At 36.6% G+C, this 24,838-nt stretch overlaps 2 protein-coding genes across 4 annotated transcripts; both read right to left on the reverse strand.

The window, feature by feature from the left end:
* Nucleotides 1-1,029: 1,029 nt before the first annotated feature.
* Nucleotides 1,030-12,697, reverse strand: LOC131367249 (spindlin-Z). 3 transcript variants are annotated; one of them, XM_058412567.1, is made up of 6 exons: nt 12,565-12,697; nt 7,726-7,999; nt 7,574-7,622; nt 7,008-7,258; nt 4,519-4,752; nt 1,030-4,195 (listed from the first exon to the last, which is right to left on the reverse strand). In XM_058412567.1, the coding sequence occupies exons 2-6, from the start codon at nt 7,775-7,777 to the stop codon at nt 3,996-3,998; spliced, it is 786 nt and encodes a 261-aa protein (XP_058268550.1). In that variant the 5' UTR covers nt 7,778-7,999; nt 12,565-12,697; the 3' UTR covers nt 1,030-3,995. The 3 variants fall into 3 exon arrangements, with proteins under 3 accessions (XP_058268550.1, XP_058268548.1, XP_058268551.1); XM_058412565.1 differs by having other exon boundaries at nt 12,479-12,629; XM_058412568.1 differs by lacking the exon at nt 12,565-12,697 and adding an exon at nt 12,261-12,410.
* Nucleotides 12,698-13,749: 1,052 nt separating this feature from the next.
* Nucleotides 13,750-24,690, reverse strand: zmp:0000001301 (uncharacterized). Its single transcript, XM_058412366.1, has 18 exons — nt 24,532-24,690; nt 24,376-24,448; nt 24,255-24,288; nt 24,042-24,120; nt 23,856-23,944; nt 22,983-23,129; nt 22,679-22,730; nt 20,810-20,910; nt 19,943-20,028; nt 19,747-19,828; nt 19,102-19,187; nt 17,849-17,936; nt 17,712-17,760; nt 17,432-17,519; nt 16,225-16,325; nt 15,926-16,010; nt 15,625-15,729; nt 13,750-14,379 (listed from the first exon to the last, which is right to left on the reverse strand). Exons 1-18 carry the CDS (start codon nt 24,591-24,593, stop codon nt 14,275-14,277), a joined length of 1,512 nt encoding a protein of 503 aa, XP_058268349.1. The 5' UTR covers nt 24,594-24,690; the 3' UTR covers nt 13,750-14,274.
* Nucleotides 24,691-24,838: the final 148 nt, after the last annotated feature.

The following is a 24,838-nucleotide window of genomic DNA, read 5'->3' on the forward strand; positions in this document are numbered from 1 at the left end:
GAATTTCTACCCTGTATATTTGTCAATCACATGCACACAGCACCGCAGGGCTATTGAGGACACACCTCCACATGCACGGTGCATTCCTCCATAACATGCACTGATCATTTCTTCAATCCTGCCCACTAAATAATTGTAAAAAATGTCCATCTTGGTGAGTAGTCATGTAAATTATATAAATTTATGTGTTTACATAAAACACACACAATCCCCCTCAGTCACTATTTTCCAGGCTCTGACTATCACAAGAACATTGAAACCACAGGAAAGAATGGGGGATGCTTTTGTTTTACAGCATAAGCATAAGGAAATATGTTTTTTTTTATTTAAATTCAACATTTATGCTTTTGTGTTCTTCAATGTAAGAATTAATTAAAATTCTACTTACAATTAAAGCGAAGTCAAAAATCTCATTTATGCATTAGTTTGCTTGCATGTCAGCTTATGACCAAACAAAACGTTTATATTTATGTTTGTATATACAGTTTATATAAACTTCCCCAAATTTCTAAATAATTTAAATAAATTCCCATAAATTCCTGTTAAGATTCCAACTTGGAATATTTCCAAAATTTCCCAAGATGCAACATAAATATATAAAGTAAAAAAATATATAAAATCAGAAGCAAAGTAAATAACAAAACAATAGTCAGTAACTATGATGCTGAAAATAATAATAATAATAATGATAATAATAATAATAGTTTCTTTATCTGACTTCTTTATCTCCAGCTGTAGATTCCAGGCATTCCTAAACCAACTGCAGGAAACAATTTCTTAAGGTCTGCATCAGCATCTAACAACAACAAAATAGTAGCTCTGCTTTGTACAGTTAGACTTGGACACTGCTGTGTAAAATTACAGAACAGAAAGCTGGAGGATTCCATAAGATTTATATTTCTTTTTTTTTCACTTTTAAAAAAACATTTTTTAATTACTGTTTATTTAGTAACTTGAATGCAATTAAATTATTTTTTTCACAGAAATAAAACTGGCCATTATTTCAAAACAAAAAAAGATCCACTCATATCGAATTTCACATGAAGTTTTATTTTTTTATCTTATAAGGATAGACTTACATAATAATTATAAAAATTACTTACAGAATTAAGTAACAGGTTTTAAAATGTGTTTATACTTCTAAATGCAAATAAAATGAACTATCTACAATGTTTAGAAAAAGAAAATGCCGTCCAATAGAAGCCGTAGAAGCGAAGAACATGAAATCTATACATGTATCGGTGACGATCATCAAATTGCACTTTTTTTTCTTTTTTTTTTCTTTAAACAAAGTAATCAAAGAGCATCAGCATCTCAAAGGGACCATAATGATGAGTTTGTGTTCTTCTCTCACTGTGTGCGCTGAGCAGGAAAAGAAAAAAAAACAAAACAAAAACAAAACACTTTCCCTTTCTCTTACTTCCAAATGTACAAAGTTGAATTAGATATGTATGCGATTTAGTATGAAATATCACACACACACACACACACACACATACACACGCACAAGCATACACGTACACAACTCCTATATAGGATTCTTGTGACAAATGGTATTAATGGGAGCTGATTTCCTCCCCTGGATGATTTTCAGGCTAGTACATTTTGACGTGTTGAGTCGATATGATCCCTCAAATGCTGTGTAACACTGGTACTTTGCCCTTCGGTTGGCACGCCACATAAAACACCAGTGCATTTGATCTGATAGAGCGTAGTAATAAAAATAAAACACTTTCATTTTAGAAATGGGCGAGAAGTTAAAAAAAATTAAAATAAAATAAAATAAAAAAATAATAATAATTAAAAAAAAAATTCACAATCAAACACAATAATCCTTGTTTTAGGAAACAAAGAACTGAAAGAAAAGACGGGTACACATGCATCACACTGACGTACACTTACAACTCTACTCATATCATGCAAAAAAAGAATGGCCTAGCATTCATAGTTGTTTTTTTTTTTTCTCCGTTTGAATTTCCCACGTTGACCGGACATCAAACACGGTACAATACTACAGTAGGTAAGTGTAAAGAAAAGGCCGAACCGTCCAACTGAGCGTCCGTTTTGCATAATGACACGTCCGTATGCCACTGCTGAAAGAAGTCTGTAATGTAATGCAAAGCGGCAATGGTTACTAAAAGGTGCATACGATTTTCTTACAGTCTTCCCGAATGCTTATGAATCACAATGTGTTAATGGACACCAGCTCTTTTTTTTTTTTTTCCTTTTTTGGTAAGCTAAGCGTTAAGGTCGTACGGTTAAACAGCTGTGACATCATTTCCACTGATTATGGTTGAAATAAAGTGTATCAAATGCGACAAAGTTCTCCCCTTGTCCTTGTTATTTCATTATTTTTATATATATGTATATGTATATGTATATGTATATATATATATGTGTGTGTATATATATATATATTATATATATATATATATATATATATATATATATATATATATATATATATATATATACATATATACATATATACATATACATATACACACACACACGTTTATGATTTCAGACTGCAAATGAACACTGCTGAAAAAGAATAGGACAGGGTCTAGTGGGCTGTACAGATACTCGTGAAGAAAGGGAAAATAAAGGGGAAAAAAAGGCATGAGGTAATGACTAACACATGTGGCTGCGAGTGTGTATGTGTGACTTTAAACATTGTAACATTCCTGAGGAGAGAAAGCCCCTCAGGTCATCATACATACATACATACATACATACAGCTCTATTAGGAACGTACAAAAGAAGTATGAAAAGCAGACGGTCGTTTACAGCGAGGCACGTACATTTAAAAAAAATAAAATAAAATCTCAATAGGCTAACTGTGTAAGAAGCTACGTGTTTATCAAATATGATTAGAATGGGTTGCCATGTACTACCTGAATACTTAAACATTATTATTGCAGTTTTCTTAGTATTGTTAATCTTCACTCATTAGTCTTATAGGAATATTTGGCCAATTTTCCCACGTGTATTCGTTCAGAATACGAAAGCAGCGGAAATCTAACCATCTAACCTGTGTTGTAGTGAAATGAAGCAGGCTGCGTAATAAAATTAAGACAGTTATGGGCCATTCACAAAACAGCACGAAATACAAATCGCAAACATTTAAAACACAAGTACAAAGGCATCCATGAGCCATAGCTGAATAGCACAAGTACTATATAATCAATTCTGTTCACCTTTTCTTTTCATTTTTTTTTAAAACGAAGGATCAAAAATGGCTTTCAGAGAAGTGGCTGAAAATCTTTTCAAGAAGATGATAACCAAGTGCGCCAATATGTCGCTGAGACGAAAAAATACATTAGTGCTTACGAGAATTGAGAGGAATCATGGAATCATGTGGAATCTTTCATTTAAAACAACCTAGCAAATGAAAACAACACAGTATGAAAGAAGCTGGTGAGCAAACTACAAATACGCATCATCTATCAAACAGATGAGTAAAATTTGTAGTAGGTGTGATTTGGTGGGAGTAACTGAGATTTTCATCCCATCTTGCTGTGTGCTATGTGGTTGAACTGCATCAAAGCAAATGAAATCTTTAGCGATTAAAGGCTGAGTTTCTCAGTCATCAAAAGTGCCCGAATTTTAAAAGCGGAGAACTGGAGGATGACCTCCGATTCTCCCGTTCACGAGTGGAAATGATGTACGCCTGTTATTCAACAGGAATGAACAACAAGAAAAAAAAAGAAAAAAAAAGAAAAAGACAATATAAACATGTAGCTACTTTTGTTTAGGGAATAACATGTCAAAACAACACCCATCCCTTTTGTGTGAGAACAAGAAAAAACAAAACAAAAACAAAGACACTTAACTAGTGGCAATCCAAGGCTCCAGTGAAATATCCATCACCAATACGCATCTCCGTTAGGATGGTGCAAAGAAACGTTCCGTGAGGACTTTTGGCAGAGTTTGTGGATCCCATCCGTAGACAATCTCATCCTGGGCTTCCTGGACCTCCTTGCTTTTTCCGCCTATGACGTCTTCACCAAGTCGTACACGTAAATGTGAAAATCGTCGTCGAATTTGATGAAATAGACGGAGGGCTTGGCCTCCACCTGGTGTATGACCATGCCAGTCCGTTTGGAGCCATCCTCTTTGGCGTACTCCACTTGCTTGCCGACGAGGCTGTCCACCACTTCTCCGGGCTCACGCTCCGCAGGGGGCGAATCATCTGAAAACGTAAAGGCAAAACAAAGTTAAAGGCAAAGAGATTGCAGACGGAAATCGGAGTCACTGTGTCTCTAGAGTGTTACAGATTGCAACATATAACGTAACCCTTTGATTTGAAAAGTTCGGAGAACCTTCTGGTATTTTCTGGCAACATCTCTTTTCTTCTATACTTTGGAATCTTTAAAATCTCTCAAATAAAAAGGAGAACAAATATACTCGGCTTGAATTTCTCTCTTCAGTATGGGATAGAAATTCACATAGGACAGAAAAAAATGTCAGATCTTCAAGCAAATCTCTTCAGTGTGTGCTGTGAAGCAAACTCACTTGAATCTGGCATGATCCTCAAGTCTCCGTCCTTGTAGTCGTCGAGCAGCTGATACATGTAGAGGACCGGGTCCTTTTCGTAAGTGATATAAAACCATGTGTTCATAATGGGTGCACGGGCCAACACCATGCCCCGCCACTCGTCCTTCGAGCCTTCCTCCGTCTCAAACATGTGCTCCACTGCTTTGCCTATCATTGTGTCAGCCAGATGTGCGTCACTGATGCGTGTGGAAGCTGGGGCGAGGATGAGGAAAGAAGAAAAATGAATGAATTGGATAAAGAAATGTATGGTTAAATATAATATAATCTATATTCTGTAAGGTCTGGAATTATGTTAAAAAAATAAGAGCCACTGAGTTTTACTGCTCAGGTTTTCTTAAATCAGTTTATGTTACAAATTATTAATTCATCAGATGACACATTGGGGAAATAAAATCTTCGACCTAATTAACTGGTTGCTAGTGGGACAGTTAGCTAGTTAGGTACATGAAGGAAAGAGTGAAAGAAAAGCCGCCACTGGAGACTCCTTCCATCAATGTTTAATGAGTGAGACAGCACAGAAATATAATATATTTGCCTTGCTGTTTCAACAGCGCTGTGAAGGTGTGGAAAAATGCATTGTGACATGAGGCGTCGAGATGCAAAAATGCTCATCAACGTGTGTTTCACATCATGGGAGTCAGCAGTCTATCAATCATACATCGAATTCAATTGTACTGTTTAACACCAAAGTTTCAAATCTCTTCATCCTATAGAACTAAAATATATAGCGAGCATGCTGGGCCTCATAGCTCAGAATCATGCATTTTATACACAGATTTGTGCTTGAACGTGCCATAACATAAAAATAGTTCTTCAGTAGCTATTAAACATCATCACTGTGCTGCGCTGCGGCAATCTACAGTGTTTAAAAAAGGAGGTTACAGAACTCAGGCATTTTAGCTGCCTTTGGAGCTCTATTTTTGGTTAAAGTGATTCCGCAGATGCTGCTACGGAGCTCATTAGGTTTCATTTGAGACTTTGTTTATTCAGGTTTTTTTTAAAGATATGTTGAACCTTTATTAATTTATATTTACAATATTAAATCTTTGTTCATAGCTATTTTTAAATTTACTTATTTGTATCCACACATTTATTTTTTGCTCACCCGTTCACATTGTTTGTGATTCAGAAATATAAAATCTTTTCTTCATTAAAATTTACATTTTGAATTAAAATGATGTGAACCATGAAACCAGAATCGTGAACTGAAACGTGACCGGAGTGTATTGTTACATGTCTAGTGCTGCAACTCAGTGTATATTAGTTACGGCGCTCGGGTCCATCACACCACTATGAAAAGTGTTATGTTTATACATACATGCCACAGGAAGTTTCAAGGGCAAAGTCAAGGGTATAGAATGAGAACAGAATAATAAACAGGGTTGGTGACCACCATATCAGCAGCTTTCAGAATGTGTCTTTCAGATGCCTAACAAAGAAAAAGGAATATCCAAGATACATAAGTGTTCTAGTAAAAAAAAATCAGGTCGCCCTGTTGATATCTACACAGTTGAGGGTACTGATACACTTGATACAAAAGTTCTCAATTACCATTTCTGCCTTCATCTCACAGTTCCTAATGTGTTTGCCTAAATTATGTATAGTTTCTAATTACATATTGAAAATATGTGTATTGGTCTGGGACAAAGTGTCAAATGTTGAAAGAAAGGAAAGAACAAATAGAAATAAAATCACCCTGGTTTTGGCCAAAATTGCATTTTACTGGCAATAACATCATGCTAATCTTGCTAGTGCCATGTAGTGGCAGACACGTAAAAATGTTCACTTCATTAAAATGGGATATCGAGATATTTTTCATATTTATCATATTTTTAGGATGTGTGTGGCAGCCTACGAAAAGATAAGTAGTCAATGAACAATAAGTAATCTATCAGTAGCTGGATCTGGAATTTCTAGACAACATATCAAGGGTGAAACTCAATGCCTGTAATGTGTTGACATACCAATACCTGAAATACCAGTATCAGCATTTAAATTATTATAGTTATTATTTATTATATAAATTATTATAGTGTTTGTACGTGCTCACAATATTCTGAACAATTCTGAAGAATTTGAATTGGTTTATTTACCGAATATAAACCACCACCAATCCTGACCAGGCAGTTACTAAGGATGAGTGAATGAGCAAAAGTCCATTTTAAATAAACTTCTTTTCTTTGTTCTGTCAGCTTCACCTGATAGCTAAAAATTAAAATCTCCATTCACATAATTTTTCTTTTTATCGGGTCTGGATCCCAGACGTGATACCTACCCCTAATCTCAACCTTGTAAATTTGCATCCTTTTAGTGTCAGTATTTGTATTTGTTTAGAATGCGTTATCTGTTTGTTCTGGATCACGTATTTGCATTTGGTTACATCCATATTCAAAGTGTCCGGAAAGAAAACAACATAAAAAAACAAAACATACAAAAACAAGGCGTACCTACACGGTCCGGCAGGACTTCCAGCCCCTGCACTCGCTCGTCCTTGTGCAGCTCCAGGCCATATACGCAGTCGAACCCATCGTACTTGATTAGATAGAGGGATGGGTTGACCGGCACTTGGTCTAACACCGTGCCCTTCCATTGGGATGCTGCTCCGCTGCCCTCCTTCCAGATGTGCTGTATGCGGCAGCCCACTATGTTTCGCCGGGGCTGGGACACTTTGGTGGGCCCCACGCTGCTTTTGTGTTTTCTGTACAAATAAACATGTTGAAATGCCTATACAGCAAATCACTGCAAAAAGGCTTTTTGCTATTTATTCGAGATGTTTCACAGCGTCAAGCATTACTAAAAACTGTTGTGACCTTGAGAGATTCTGTCAGCAGCCAAAACAAGTGAACCACACCGATAAGCCCACACGGCAATATTTCAGTTGAATAAGTATAGCATTTTAAAGCCTGTTCAGACTCAACCGGTCACGACTTAAAGCATTCTACAATAAGGCTAAACAAAGTCTGCGTGACTCATTTAATTGTAAATAGAAGGTCTCCAGGGTTGAGGAACTTACTTGTGGGAATTCTTTTTCTTCATCATATTTGCAGAGACTCCGGCATGTCCTTAAACAGTAAACCATGCAGAAACACAATGTCGTTATCAAAAACAGCCCTGTGAGAAGTAGACTGTATACATACAAACAAAAGACTTCACACAAAATTGTACCTGCATCAGCTCTGGCTCTCTGGCCTGCGTTCTTCCCGAATGGGGTCTTCATTCATCTGGATGTAGGGGAGCAGCCTTGCTGCCAAACTAGGGTGAAAATATGAATTCAAATTTGTCTAATGGGGGGGGGAGGTGCGGTGAAAATGGGGTGAAAAAAGAAAAAAATGCTGGCAGGTAATCCAACAGTCCGATCTGGTGTTATCAGCAGCCCATTCAGGGCTCTGGCAGGTGATAGTTATCCAGGCTTTTACCTTTGTAGAAGGGCTTTTAAAACCTATGAAAAAAAGAGAGAAAGAAAAAGAGAAGCAGATTTATTATTCTAAACCATGAAACAGGTATCACAGTGCTTCCCTGCCAGCTTTATTAATTTGTAGACGAAGCCCCGGCAAGTTGAATCACCCTACATGTGAGGTAGAGAGAATTTGTCTCAAAACTTTCAGCCATAATGCTTAGCAGATGTCTCTGGTTGCGTTCCAAACTTGGAAATTGATTTTTAATTGGACTGACATGTAAACTCATTACAGAGCGTTTCGTACATCGGTCTTGATCATACAAACATACGGAGAGTCTTAGAAATTCTATCAGAGAAGCACTGACACATACAAAAAAAAACAAGCAAACAAACAAAAACCCTCATATAGCCGAGCGAGGAAAGGTTGTTGCTTTACAAATCAGAGTGGTCATAAAAATTAGGGAGGCTGATAGGTGCTCTTTTTTTTCATTAAAAACAAACACACAAAAAAAAGCCCAGCAAAATGGTTGACACAGTTTATTCTGCTGAGCCTGAATGACAAATTATAAACTGAAGAGGAGCAGATGCAGAAATTTTGAATCACAAGTCAGCTTTAGTAAAACAACCTTTCTCAAACCTTTCAAACTATTTCAGTAGAATTATTACTCGACTGGCTAAGACACAATCCTTCAATACTGTAGTGGGGAGAAAAGATTTTCAATGGAGGGAAAATAATGCTATTGGAAAACACAATCAGTGTCGAGAGACAACATTTTCACCACAGGTTCAGGAATTCAAATCAAATTGAAATGATGTTTAATGCAGCATCACGTCTTGATCAGTTTCAGCATGGAATGTGGTCATTGTGAAACTGCTAGCACAAAGTTGTTTTAAAAATGGATATTGGAAATTTATTACAGGATCTTGTAGCTGAGACCACTGGACTGATTTATATTTGCTGTTAACTGGGGGTACGTGTAACCAAGATGGCCACCACACGTATCCTGCTACTCCACATACGCAGATATTAGCATGGCATTACTGTGTGGTACAGAATCGTTTACCAAGGTAAATAGCGAAGATGGTAAAGCGCCATGTGACACCATGTCCCATCTGAATACACAAACTAATTCTGTGTCTTATTCACACTTGCATACTTGTGTCCTTTTCTAGATCTTTATTGAATACTAATGCCTGGTACTGACCAGGTTTCCTGTTACAGTTAGTGTTTGGTAGTTTTTTTTAGTGGGTCTGTTTTGAGTGCCAGTGTTCTGGATCTTTTAGATTAATAAACATTTAAAATTTAGCATAAGGGTTTTGAATTTGAGACACAGATCATGACGGTGATCACTCCAACAGCAGAAAGCTACAAACAGAAAAGCAGCTCATCGTTCAATTTGTTAAGCGTTACAGTTTGACTCGGAAACCGTTTTTAATCCACCAGAAAATATTCAGGTAAGCATGTGAACAGTGGCAGTTGTATATTTAGAACGGCACCTTTAGTGTCATTCCATTACTGTTCTCAATATGCCCTCGTTCACTTCCCCTTATGGTTCAGCACGGATCGCTGAGCCAACTGAGCTAGCTAGCTTTCTGTCTTGCTGTATGGTGTCATAAATTTGCATCGGCTCAGTGAGATGCTTTACAGCTGGCTTCAAATCAAATCACGTTTGTGCTTGGATTTTTAAAAATCACGCGGTTGCTTATGTCATTTACTACATGAATACATCCAGCACTTCTTGCTTTTTTGAGAAGGAAATTGCATCAGATCACAATGCCGCTGGGGCCAGTTCTGCTCCTGAAATCTACAGTCGTGTTTAGTCGATCCCTCAGGCTTCCGAAGGCTCATCTTAAAACATCAGCTTTTTTTAAATAAATAAATAAATAAAATAAAATAATGGATAAGATGGTGAAGTGGTCTCTCCAAGAAGAAATGGTGACAGGAAGTTGACCAGCAGATGAATGGAGCATGACTCTAAACTAAATGCTAGTTTAGGTTCTCTCATGGGCTTTTCTATTTGATTGCCTTAATAAAAGTATGGTTCTTAAACCTGATCTCTCATTGCCAGACCCTTTCAGATGAATGCATCACTGCCTTTGATCTATTCCTGTTCTCTTCCAATAAAATTGAACACAACCCTATTAGCGTGGGATTAAGTCAATGTCGATCACAGATTACCAGTAACACTTGGCTTACAATATATGCATTGTTTATAAGCAGATCAGGTAACATGTTGAGTAAACACAATATTCCTGTAACTTGATGGTAGCCCAGTGTGCAGAATAATGACATATATATCATATGATTACTATGTAAAGAAGGTAAAAGCTTTGTACCTTTCATCCATTTACAGTCACATATAATGTTGTGGAAATTATGCAATTTCTCATTCATAAATTTAATAAGAAACTGGAAGGTCCCTGGGCTTAAAGACTCTCTTGTGAATGAAAACAATAAGGGCTGACACTGGAGACTCCTTCAATGAAATATCAAACAAATATCTTCCTTCAAAAAGCTTCACCATATCAATGATTATACAGAACCAGAGACATTTTAGGTCTTTGATTATTATTGAGTGATCATCATGGCAATCATTATATTATACAGTTTTTCCTGTAGTAAATTCCCTATGAAATGGCGAGATGTTGATGTGTTTCCTTTTGAAACATGAAGTCAGAGTCATGGCGTGTTAAAGTGCGTCATTGATGTACACAACAGATGATAAATTTTGTACTGAATCCTTTGCCAAATCTAAACATTGCTGACAGAAGCTTAGCAAACTGACTAAATATAGAGAAAGTGAAGGGTTTAAAGAACGCCTTTTTTTAACCTACGAAGGATCCATCACTGCCAGATTCACCCACGCCTGTCCGCTTAACGAGGATGATCACCTTAGAAGTTATTATGCCAAGTGTTGCTGGAGTACACGTTCATGCCTATAACTTGCCTATTCTTACTCATGGAGAAGTCAAAATGCTGTAGAAAGTCTGAATTGTATTTTCCATCATTGCGAGATTTTGGCACTGTGCAGTTGGTAAAACAGTCACCTGAAAAGTCACATGAGCACCAACTCACACAAAATCCATCATCTTTAAAATGAAGAAGCCATTTTAACTGCGTCCACAAAAACGATTCCTGATAATGAGCTCCTACTGTAGCGCAAGTCATGCCTAAGAGGGGGGGGCGTGGCATACAGGTACTAAAAAGCATTTAATTAGACAAACACAAGACCAGCACAGGATGAATGAGTCATCTAAAACAAAGTTTTCCCAGAAATTTTCCTAGATATACAATTCCATTGGTGTCCAGAAGACCAATTTTGAACTGGAGGGGGGGAAAAGTGCATTTCTGAACAAATTCAGGCCTAGTGGAAAAATCCATTAGGTCTTGGAACAAACCGGGGACATTATTGGCAGCTGGTACAGTTGGCTTTTGTTACATGAAGGTGAGTATTACTGCTAATTGATCCATTAGGGCTGTAAAGGTGCCCTACAAACGCGTTCATCACAAATACAAATGAAGCGGCGCGGCGGCCCCCGCCCCCTTACACACACACACACACACACACACACCACGCTTCCTTCCACTGATTCATGCCTCGTCTGCATCTCGGGGTGCAATCCGAACCCATTATTTCGTGGTGATGAGGTTTCAGACTGGGACTTTAAATTTCAAATGAGCTAAAGGACAGTGAATGGCACAGCGCGGTCAGTTAACCGGATCACCTTTCTGCAAAATGCACAAGTGGCCAGATTTGAGAGAGCTGACGAGCAGAAGCATATCTGTAGCACGGCATTTTAATCACTTTACACAACCTATGGAATACGTCAAAATGCATGCAAATCCTTATAGCTATCAAAAAGACCGCTATATATATATATATATATATATATATATATATATATATATATATATATATATATATGAGAGCTGTCTTTTTAAATGAACATTAACGCGACAAGATTACAGAATTACTGCAAACAATCATTTCACTATACTAGAAATTGGGAAGTAATTGGGGTTTTTTTTTTTTGCAATGACAGCTGCACAAAAGACATGATTTTTGATCATTACCAATAATAATAAAAAAAAAATACCGGCCTTTTCAAAAAGACTATATAGATTTCTGCTAAGCAATAACCAAAGGTTCAACAAAAATGCTAAGCAAAAACGAAGCTAAATGTGCACCAGCGAATACCTCAGCTAACCTTTATCGACTGCAGAGGTCGTAATTATCCCAGGAGAACACAAAATAAGGTTAGCCACATATTTGAAAAGGGCCGTAAGCAGGCAAACACCAACCTATGCATCTAAAATCACAAACGTTAGCCAGGCAGCTAGCTCCGTAAGCAGTGAGCGATGTCAGCCATGTTTGCTTGGCTATTATTTACAATCCCCGCATCAGCCGAACAAAGGAGGGACTGTAAAAAGCGACGCTGCCTGTCTGACAAGAAACACACTTCAAATGAAAACAAAAAAAAATGTCTCGAGAGGGAAAAAACGCCTCCACTCAGCCTTACAGCGCCGCGCGGAAAGCGGTGTCGTTTTGTTTCACACTTCTCACGAAGCAATAACCGTCTTCATGTTTGGTGATATGTCAGCTTACCCCCTTTTTAGAATTGTGAATTTATAGCATGCTACGGAAAAAATTCCTCTCCTGCTCTCTGAATCCAGCAGCAGCCGTTTTGATGAGCTCAACTGCGGCCGAGACTTCCCCCTCCCTCCCATTCTCTGCCAAATAGTGCTCCGCCCTCAGAGGCAGTCTGGCGCAAGGAACCCGCACTTCCTGCACAATAGTGAGCGCCTGTACAGTTTCCATCTTTTTCACCCTCTGCTCTAAACTTGAGGGCAAAAAATTTGTGTGTCTGCGCAGACAATGCGACAAGCACGAGGTTAAAAATATTGTGTAATGGTTTTGCTTACTAAATTAAATCAAATTAACAAAAAACAACATTCATGACTATGTGTACTGCACTGAGTACATCATTTCTCTGTTAAAACTGGGAGAATGACTTCTCAGTCAGGGTGTGGGTGTATTCAGGCCAGGGGTGGTATAGGGTGGAAACTGCCACACAAGTTGCCACAGCAACTCAGGCAGTCATGCCTATATAGTCATGTTAGTGTCTCTGTGGGGTTTCATGCATTTTCCATGTGTATTTCCTCTAGATTTTCTTACATTCTCAAAAAAAACATGTGCCAGTAGCTGTACTGACTAACCCAAGGTGTGACTGAGTGTGTGACATGGTGCCCTGTCATATAATTGATGCCCAGTGTTCCCAGGATAGGCTCCAGATCTACCAGGACCCTGACCTGAAAGCCGGTCTCTGGAAGTGAATGACTGACTGACTGACTGACTGACTGAATGAATGAATGAATGAATGAATGAATGAATGAATGGGGTTTATTCAGACCTTTTATAGTAATGTTGAGCAGATCCATTTAGCCGAATCATTTTGCTCTAAGTAACAAATGAGATTTTCCACAAAAGCAACTTTGTCCTATATATGTTTACACAGTCCTGTCTGTTTGCCACCCATTTTTTAAAACCCCCTGAAAACCAAACTGAATCCATACCCATGTGTAATACATAGTGTAACAAATGCTTTTAGTGTGAAAATGCTAATACAACCACTGACAAAGAATGAAAACATTAAATGATGATTAGCCCAGAATTGCATCTGGGAGACATTTTAACATATTATTATACTGGTAGGAAAACAGACCTGACATACTGATCAGACATCTGGTCAAAACAAAGGTTGATCTCATAGACGAAGATGTCTAAGCTTTTATTATATTTTATGCAATAATCCAGACATAATCAATAAATAACCTGAAGTTCAGACATGATCTTGATCAGATTAATTGCTACATGTTATATGTCTTTCTTGGATGATTTCAAATCAGTGTTTTATCTATATTACTTAAAATAAGGACAACAACAAAAGATAGACAATAGCTTTGTAAACCTATTTAAATTCAACAACATGTGATTTAAAATCAACTAAATTAATCAATCCATTTTCTGGTATTCGTTCCTTCTGGCTCCCAGTTATAAATGTCTGTGCATTTTTCTTGCTTAGATAGTCAAATTAGCTGTTTTTTTAGTTACATAATTCCATCTGTCTCTCTCTGTAGGACAGAAGCTAAATGGTAATTATGGAAATATACTATCCACGTAGGCATTTCTGCAATGGTCCATATCGATGGCACGGCCCGTAAGCGAGCACGCTTTGACATTGAAGAAATGCGATGGAAAACAAAAAAAAACTCGGCCCCCTCTCCCCTCCTTCCGGTTGCCATAGAGACAGTGTCTTCACATGCCTTTGAACTGCTGCATAATGGACAGGAGGTGCTCGCTGCGTTTTTGGATGTTGCACTGCTCTTCTTTCAGCTTCTCCTGCTCGTGGAGCATTTCCTCCTGCACAGAATGGATGGGCCGAGTGTGCGTTATTGTCATACTGCCATATTGGAATCTATGGCTAAGTCTGGACTGTACTGGTATGATGCAAATGTATGCTTCCCTGAAGAAGTGATTGATGGTGATGGCTAATCCCTTGAGATTATGGCTTCTAAATTGTATTCATTAACTACTAGGACCATCTTTCTCGATGCTTTGTTTACTTACAGTTGACTCTAGAATATATTAAAAAGACTAACACATGCAATGATTCTTAAAAATATCAGGATTGTGTAGTATACAGTATGTTTGAACAGATTTGATATGTTTTTCTTTGCAAAACACGGATTTCAAGATTTCCAAAACCAAATTAATATTATAATATTTAGTATTCCCTGAAGAACATAACAGCACTATGCATCTTCCTGTGATGTCTACCAGGGCTAAATACACTGGAAAATATCCAGTGTTATATCCTTAGGTGTGGCATGTGCATTGTTCTCTTCTGATTCAGACCACAGATTTCAACAGGAACTCTGAGCTTGAAATTTCCAAAGCCAACATGCCCCAAATTGATTTCTGTGTTTATTTTGATAAATATAGTTAAGTAGTTTATAGTTTAAATTTAGTTAAATATAGTTAAGTCATAAGTATATGGCAGGGGCAACCAGATTTTGTCCTAAAATATTTGTTTTAAGAGCTTTAATAACTCAAATAAAACAAAATGCAAATAATTTGTAAACAAATTGTGTTAATGCTTTGGCCAAATAACATTAAGAAATCAGTATTTGGTGGAATAACCCCAAATACTCCACCAGTTTTTCACATTGCTGTTGGGTAACTTTATACCATAAAGTTCCAAATACCAAATACCAAAATACCAAATACCAAATACCAAAAAACCAAAAAACCAAAATATATACCATAAACTAAAACAAAATATATACCAAAAAACTTTATACCATATATATATATATGGTATATATATAAAGTATATATATATATACTTTATACCATATATATATATATATATATATATATATATATATATATATATATATATATATATATATATATATATATATATATATCTCTATATATATATATATATATATATTTTTTTTTGGGGGGGGGGTTGCTAATTGTTAGAAATAGAAATTTTGGAGAAATAAGAAATAATTGTTAGAAATTATTATATGTGGCTTTACTTCCTATTCAGGCACTCTAGACACAGTGTGTGGTGAGTAACTGTTTGTGGTCACATACCCTGAGTTTGCACAGCTCCTTCCTCTCCTTGTCATTCTCTTCAGCCCGAGCTCGTAGCCAAGCCTCATTCTGAAGTTTGTGTCTCTCTAGCATTTCCTGAAGCTCCTGTCAAACCAGAGCCACAAACGCTCGTTTTTTCAAAAAGGCATCAAACACCTAACATCAAACATCTGTTTTTAGTACGTTGTAGGTCAATCTGTTTCTGAGGCTGTTTTTCTCAGATGCTCGGCTGTTACCTGACCTCAGTTGTGTATCTTGTGCTAACAAACCCATGATAGGGCCACAAATAAATGTGACACACCTGGCTCTGTTTCTGGTGATATTCATCGATGGCTTGTCTCTCACAGCGCAGCACTTCCACTGCTTCTGATAGATCAGACTTTTCTCTGAAAAAAAAAGTTGATTTATTTCCGTAGTCTGTTGTGAGGGGACATGTGTATTAATCCTCTGCTAGTCTGGCACAGGAATGAAGCTTTTAACAAAATCAGCGATTTCTCAAACATCACTAAAAGTGTCTTTGCGCCATCCTTGGGGTAATCCATTCAATGTCTGATTTCTTGTGTGAGGCTTTCAGCATGTGCATTCGGATGTGTTCAGTACCTGTCTAGTTTGCTGGACTGCTCGTCTAAAATGGCAAAAGCTTTATGGATCAGGGTCAGTGCTTCATCTCGAACTACAGCAAAATCTTGATAAGCTGTGGGCTAGACAGAACAAAGACGCTGTCAAAATCCTGAAATACTCTATCATCTATCATCAACTTGCTTTATTTTCTGATCTATTAATACATGGTGTGTTAGTGATGTGATTCATCAAAACACCCATTCAGTTGGTTCACAGTATACAATTAAAATTTGCAGTGTCGATATTGCAGCATGGCATATAGTGATGAGCTGATATGTGTGGAAGCCTGAGAAATTTACTTCACAAATAAAATTTGGACATTTAATACCCTATATAGCTTAGAAAAGCACATTTCTTTTTCCTGGAACTGAAATATTTCCTTCAGTCTGGTTAGAATACACCAACACCTAGACAATCTAATAGATATTTATTGGTGTAATTTTGATATAATAATTTCTTCAAATACAAATCTTTTGCCAATCTTTATACCAGGCTTTTCCCCAAGATGATTATTTTTAATATTATCCTGAGCTATAAAATGGAAATGGCCACCTAATGTTGCATTTATTCCCCCCCAAAATAATGCTTTCACTTTTTTACTAATTCTGGGAAATTATGCTGCATATAGTTGATTATGACCATCATCCAAATTCTGTCTCATCATCTGAGGTAAAATTCACTTGAGGCATTTACACACAAGCCTTATCTTCTGATTATGGTTCTTGCATTAATCTGTACTGAAATAATCACTGATAACGTTCAGACATTTCTGTTCTGTTAAATACTGTCATTGCTATTAATATCGCCTTGTTAGACCATTTAAATATGGAAAAAAAGTCTGTTGTGACACATGATCACAGACTGGATTGATTAGATAGCAAGGTTTTAGATGTCTTTCAGCCGACAGACTGTGTTTGTTAAACTGCCTCAGCGTGTGAAGGAAGAGCCAAAACAATGTTGAAAAGCAGACTAAATAAAAATTCCATGTCGTTTTGGTTAAATTCAGAATATTTGTGCTTTCTTAATGTCAAGGTGTCAAAATCAAATATAAGCAGAAAACCCAATTTTGATCTGCATTTTTGCCTGTTTTCTCCAGACCACCACACATTGTATCATATGATAAATACATTTTTGTCAAAGAACCGTCTGGAAACTTTTGGAAAAATCTGTCTCATGAACAAATCACCTGTGCTGACCCGGCTCTCTCGATCCTCATGGTCACCGGCGTCTCACTCAGCTCATACCTCACGTTGGGAACCTTCGTCGGCACGAAGCTGAAGGAATAAACATGTGCAGTCGATTTACATAACGGAAAAGTCTCTGATGAAACTGAGAATGAAACCCCTCTGTTTTGAGGAAATTTGCCTGAAAAGGAAGCTTGTGTACATTTTAAGCTAATGACGTATGACTGTGCTTTTGTTTGAATATGACTAAGCTCTGACCTTAATAACAAGGAGGGCACCCACCTGTTACTGACACCCTGAAGCCCAAATTCAGACAGAATCTCCTTCATGACTGTAACAAACACGGGTAAAGATAAGAAGCTGTTTAGGTTTGATTTCTTCATCCTTCTTCAGACATTGCAAAAGCATAACTGTTTTACCGGGTTGTCTCTCTGACGGGTTGATTAATTTCATTATCTTCAAGTCATTAAATTCCTGTTCTTCATTTCTGCCTCCAAAGACATAAATCTAAAACAAACCATAAATACAGTATATGGTAAGTCATTTATGGTTATTGTTTAGTATTGGTTAGATGTAAAGGACAGGAGAAAGTGAATTAAATCGTACTGTATTATAATATTTTATATTATACCTCAGTGTTGGTGAATTCTTGTATATAATTGGCTTATATTAATGCACTTCTTAGAACACATGATTGTTTCTATAGGAACAGCTCATTAAATGTAAACAAATAATCTAAGTCTAATAATAAATAGATTAAAAAGTAAAATGGCTGAGAAGTTTAATTAACGTTTATGGAAGGAGTCTCCAGGTTCAGAAGGTATTTTGTAATGGTCAGTAAGATTTCTCTTGTTTCACACTTGTAAATCAGAGGTGGGATTAGCACTGCTTTTTACCCAGGGTTATAAAACTCTGCTCTGAAGCAGCACAATATTGCAGTTCCAAACGTGTAGAGTGTGAAACGATGCACTGTTAAAATAGAATGTTTGGTTGTTTTCTTTGTTTTCATTCATTTGTGCATCTTTGTGCTTAAAACAGCAATTTACATGGGGACATTTTGCTCTGTGGGCAGTATTTATTATTATTATTATTATTATTATTATTATTATTATTATTATTATTATTATTATTATCCTAGGATTGTAAATGGCTAGGGTTTACAATCACCCAGAGTTAACTATTACAAGTGTGAAAGTTTTATTTTGTGTCTTATTAACTGCAAGAGAGAAAAATAAACAGACGCTTGTGAAAGAACTGTTTATAGTTGCTATAATGTAAGTAATAAACATTAAATGTAACTATAAAGGGTTAAAAATCATGGCCTGTCAGACACCTTATCCAAAGTGACTTTAACTCATTTATACAATAGGGCAGTTGAGGGTTAAGGGGCTTGCTCAAGGGCCCAGGAGTGGTAGCTTGGTGGTTCTAGGATTTAAACTCACAACTTATTCACTGAGCTACCACTTCCATGTTTATAAATGAATCATTGGCAATCACTTTAATCATTGGCAAGTTGTTGTGGTTATAATTAGAATAACACACTTTAGACTGCGCTGTTATCTGACAATTGGACTGCATCACACCCTGTCGTGTATTATTTTCTAATGACAGCACACTCTTAAAATGTTTCATTCCTTACTAAACACACAAAAGCACACAAACACACACATACGTGACTATGAATAATAAAGGCTGCATGGCCGTGACGTCTAGCCGGAGGAATCCCCACATACAGAGGTACCTTCCATTTCATCTTTGCTGGTTTAAAAAAAGGAGTTATTTGTGTTACTTTTGTACATAATTTACATACTGTATCAGTATGCACATGATGTATGCCTGTGAATTTTACACATGCGGATTCTAGAGTGTGTGAAAATCCTAGGAGATTTTCCGAAATTAATCAACACAGCCCATCTGGCACCAACAACCACATCATGGTAACGTCACAGAGTTCACACTCCCCCTACCCCTGCCCCCTTAAAGATATTTCAAGTGAACATTAGCTAAAGCTCTTGAACAGTATCTGTAAGACTTTATGGATCGTGCTACTGCCATGTGAGTGGTTGATTGAAACATGCAGGTATAGAGGTGTTCCTGTTAAAGTGGAGGGTGAGTGTCTATCTATCTATCTATCTATCTATCTATCTATCTATCTATCTATCTATCTATCTATCTATCTATCTATCTATCTATCTATCTATCTATCTACCCTCATGTACACATCTCCACATGTGTTTCATATCTTTACACTTTATGATCAAATATTTATATTGGCTGTTTTTCAATGTGTGTGATATAAGAGTGTATCCGTGTTTACCCAGGCTCAACTTGTGAATTTCATTGGTCGATGAAATTTTTCCATCTGAGCTTTGGATCTTCCCCCCGAACAAATAAATATCCTGTAAAAGAACAAACAACGTGCGTGTCAAGAAATCAATAACTAGCTTTCATAACCCAGGCAAAGAAAAGCAGACCTTTTACGTGATTGGTTGCTTTAGATTGTAATTGCTGACCTTGTCATGGTGAGCTGTAAAGGTCTGACCAGCGCAGGAGAGCGGTGACTCGCCCTTTACCTCGCGTCTCTGCCACGTCAGGGTCTCTAAGGAAGAAGAGAGATTTTTCTCTGAGTTTGAATATACTGTGAAGAAGAGTCCTGGGATGAGTTCAGGATGGAGTTTATGATTACAGCAGCAGTATTGTATGTCAGACATAAGACCTGGCCAGGATTCAAAGACTTCTTCAAAGCATCTTCAAATAAGGGCAAATGAGAAATCAGAGCAAATAAGCTTTTTAAACAAAATGTGCTAGTAATATGGAATTCTTCATTAGTAAGCAAAAAATAATAATCTGACACTGTAACCATGTCTCTTTGCATTAGGGGTTTCACAACAATGGGGGTTAATACTTATGCAACTTCAACCTTTCTTTTACTTTTTTACTTATAAATCTGCAAACAATATTGAGGGGGTTTTTCATTAATCAATTTATTTATTTATTTATTTATTTTTACAAAAACTTTAACATTATATGCAATTTTGTTCATTTCAGTTACAGATTGTAACACTACAAAATATGGAAAAGTTCCAGGGGGTAAAAACTTTTGCAAGTATCAATATACTTTATTTAAATGCTGCAAATTAACACAATTCTTATATTAGTCCTTATATTATTTGTCTATTAAGCAAATATTTATTAGTTTTTGCTTTAAAGTGATTTGTTACCTAGAGGGAGTTACAAAGATGAGCTCAAAGATCAGTCTTTATTAGACCGTTTAATGTGGGAAAGTAAAAAAAAAAAAACTCCTGGTGATGGACTTTGGAAACATGTCACATTCTGAATTACTTTTAGATCAATTTGCCTTAAAAAATAGAGCAATTTACCTATATTCAGGACATGAATGTCTTTGTAGCAGGATCCGTCCACTTCACATCCCCCAAACAAGAAGATCTGCTCATTGACTAGAGCACACGTGTGGTTATATCTATGAAAGAAACACTCGTATCAGAGTTGCATGAATGCAGAGGGAGAGTCTGAAAGCAGGATACTACCACCTCTGAGCCAAATCCAGACAAAAAGGCCTGATGAAAAATAGACGGCTCCGTTTTCAAATGAGGTCGCTGAAGAAAATGATCCCTGCTACCAAAACACCATGGCAACAGCCTGCGTGAGCTGAACCGTCGACACATATTCAGTTGGATCAAAATCTTTCTTGTTTTTTTGCTAAAAAAAAAAAAATTCATTTCCTTTGTATCTTTAATATGCATATTTTACATGGAAACATGCATATACCTTCAAATTGAAGATACATAAATAAACCATAAATATTTTTTTATATTTAAAACTTGAGCCCACCCATATACACAAAGCTCTGCCCCCAGAAACTTACAGCGTTTCAACTACAGTTAGCATAACTAGTTACTAGTTAGCAAGGAAAATCCCATTTAAGCACACTTATAACATTCATATAAAGCTCATTTATAACACTACAAACATGCAAAATTGTTTGACCATGAATGTCTTTGTGGTTCTGGTTTACTTTTTGCGCTTTTAAGCTCCTTTATTAGCATCATTAACATTTTAAAGCTGCACCATGAGCCAAGCAAAATTTAGCTCGTACTGATTTATGAGAAGTCCAAGAGTGCTTTTTGCTGTCCGACTTTTTCTCTGTAATGAGGTTTCTAGCTATTAATGCTTTGCTAGCAAAGTTAGCATGGTTAGCATTTTCAGCTACACAATAGGCCATTCTGCTGATTGATAGCCAGGTGATAACATTATATAAAAATGCTGTCGGGTTCGCCACTTAATTCATTATACAATATTCACTCCAATAATTCATAGCTTTACAGGGACTTTATTTTCCTGCTGGACTGACATTGCTAATTTTGCATCCAGTTTCACCCCATCACCAGTATTAATTATTAATAATGATTTTCTGGCTGTGCTGGGCGCTTACTGTGCATGAAAATATGCACAGTATGCACCCAGCAATCCAGATAATCATTATTAATGATTATCTGTCTATTAATGATTGTACATGAGATTACTGCAGAAGATACAACTTAGAAACCATGAAGAAGGCTTGCGATTACAATTTATATGATAGCTTTTTGAATTCAAGTTCACGGTTGATCACTTCAGCAAAATGATTTATAATAGCACCATCCGGTGTCACCCAGATGAGGATTAGGTTCCCTTTTGAGCTCTGGTTCCTCTCAAAATGTCTTCTGCATATCATCTCAGGGAGTTTTTTTCAAGCTCATTAGGGATAAATTTATGGAAATGATTTATGGAAATTTATTGAAATATTCCATAAATTTATCTATGAATTTATTTATAAATATTCCATACATTTAGATATTTCTGTAAAGCTGCATTGTGACAATGTCCAATGTTAAAAGCATTATAAAAGGGTGTTGTTGAGCATCTGTAAAATGATTAACAAAAGGCCATAACACAGTTTCTCAAATGGGTTTTCTCAGCCACATAATATGCTTGAGCAGAGATCATGGTTTAAACTATTTTTTTCTAGATTCTTTTCCACTTTGTACAAGTAAGATTGCACCTTTAAAGGCAGACTACTTGCACCTTTCTGTGTAAAACATACAAGCCAAAGTTACATGTATGCTTAATGGTGCAACCCCCGTGACAAGGACAAATACAGTTTAGTATCCCCTTTATTTTATTCATTCATTTATTTTTTTATTTTTTTAACTAACCCTTGTTCTCTGGCCTAAACATTAAGACATTACCTTGCAGATGGTGGAGTCCCGCCTGTTTTGATAGGTGTCCAAATCAATGACACTAAAAGCAGTTTAATGGAAGTGTGTTTAGTAAAAAGTCCATGATATATTTAAAGATATTATACATCCAATAAATCTGATATATAGTACTGTACCCTGTACAATGTTTTAACAAACCTGTTGGCTTTTCAGGAAGAGGCATATTCTCTAATCCTGTAATTCATAAACTATAACCTTCTACAATAAGTAGTCCTAGAACTAGACCATACAGCCATCTAGATCCCATCTTCTACTCTATCAGTATGCTGCTGACCTGTGTTGAACATCATTAGATCATCTCTAGGTGTTCCATCCAGAATTCCTCCATAGACGTATATATTATCCCCTAAAGCTGCTGAGCTGTGTCTAAGAGTCTTCACCACCACACCGCCAGTGTTCAGCTTCTCCCATCTCAATGTAACTGTGAACGAGTGAGGAAACATGTGCTGCATTACAATATGTCTGCCTCTTTCCCAGAACTTTCACGCACTTTAAATCAAACTGTTCCATTATTTTATCACCAATTGTCAAATTCCTTTTAGACCACATGAGCGAACGACACCTCACAATTTTTTATTCATTTAAAATTAAGTTTTTAATGCTGTGGACTGCCTGAGAAACAAGTTTGTTCCTGTTATCGCTTACATTACAGCAGCTATAAATTGTACAGCAGTTATAAACTGTTGTTCCCTCACCAGTCTCTGCTTTTTTTTTCTTTCACTTGAGCTTAATAAAACAGACTCAGAAACGACAAAGTGCAAAATGTGCAAAGTCCTGAAGACTTTCCAATGGTGGAAATTGTTATAGGAATTGAAATTGGCTCCTTCTACAAACAAAAAAGTACATCACATTAGGACAATGTTGTATAATCTGTTTTGTGACAATGTCCATTGTTAAAAGCACAAATAACGGTGAATTGAAAGATTTTAATACAACATCTTTTTTTCTGTATGCCAATTTTTCTGTACAACAAAATAAGCAGAAATGGAGAACTCCTGGAGTGGATTTATTCAGTACACCTCACAAATAAATGGATAATAAATAAATGGATGCAACATGGGTAAAATTGTATTAAAACCTAAATGAAAACTTTGTTGCAGTGTAATTTTTTTTTCCTTTTTATGAAAACTGTTGTGTAGTCGCTTACCAACGTCGAAGCTGTAAACACCTGGAAGACATTCTCTTGCTTCAGGGTGGCAGGAGCCTCCAAATAAGTACAGTTTCCCTTTGACAACACTGGAAAGAAGAGCCAGTTTCAATCATATACTCACATGAAAATAAAATCACTTCTTTCAGCATGTTTGCTTTTTCTTTTCTTTTTGTTTTTGTTTACCAAAGTGTGTGGCCTTCTCTTGCAGTTGGTACAACTCCATTCTGAGGCATCGTCTCCCATGTTGTACAGGAAAGGGAAACTTTAAATAAATAAATAAATAAATAAATAAATAAATAAATAAATAAATAAATAAATAAATAAATAAAACGGAAAGCGACATTAATAATAACAGTTTTAAATATTTCAATTTAATGTATGCATACAAATGCATACCTGTAATCATGTAGAAATCGTTTAAATATTCAGGCTGGAAAGAGAATCAAATAAAACTAAGGTTGATATAATGGATAGATGACATTGAAAGCATGTTATTCAGGCTGCTAATGTTACACACCACAGAGTTTGCGTTTGAGACACCTCCATGCAAGAAGGCGATATTTCCTGCCACAGCAACTGCATGACCAGCTCTGAAAGTACAAATGTTCAATTGTACGTCTCTGTATTTAAATTTGCATTAGGAGTATCAAGATAAAAGACGAGAGTACCTCACCTCGGGCTGGGTGGCATTCCTTCAGTGTCCTTTTCAACCCAGTGTCCACTTGCTAGGGCCATTTCAAGCACTGAAGGAATTCTGTTGCACACAAAATTGATTAGTGATTAGTTTGAAATATATGGACAGTAGAAAGCAAGTTGAACATGCATCCATGTCCCACCAAGTCCTGGTGACTGATAGGAACATATTCATCCAGCTGTAAGATGAGGAAAGCCGTTGCCTAGTGATCGAGGTAAACAAGCTTCTCCGCTCATCATGCAGGCAGGTGTTCACTAAGACGATTGTTTGAATCTGCTGTGGTAAT

This window comes from Hemibagrus wyckioides, linkage group LG16 (genome assembly GCF_019097595.1).
Source record: "Hemibagrus wyckioides isolate EC202008001 linkage group LG16, SWU_Hwy_1.0, whole genome shotgun sequence".
NCBI classification, from domain to species: Eukaryota; Metazoa; Chordata; class Actinopteri; order Siluriformes; family Bagridae; genus Hemibagrus; species Hemibagrus wyckioides.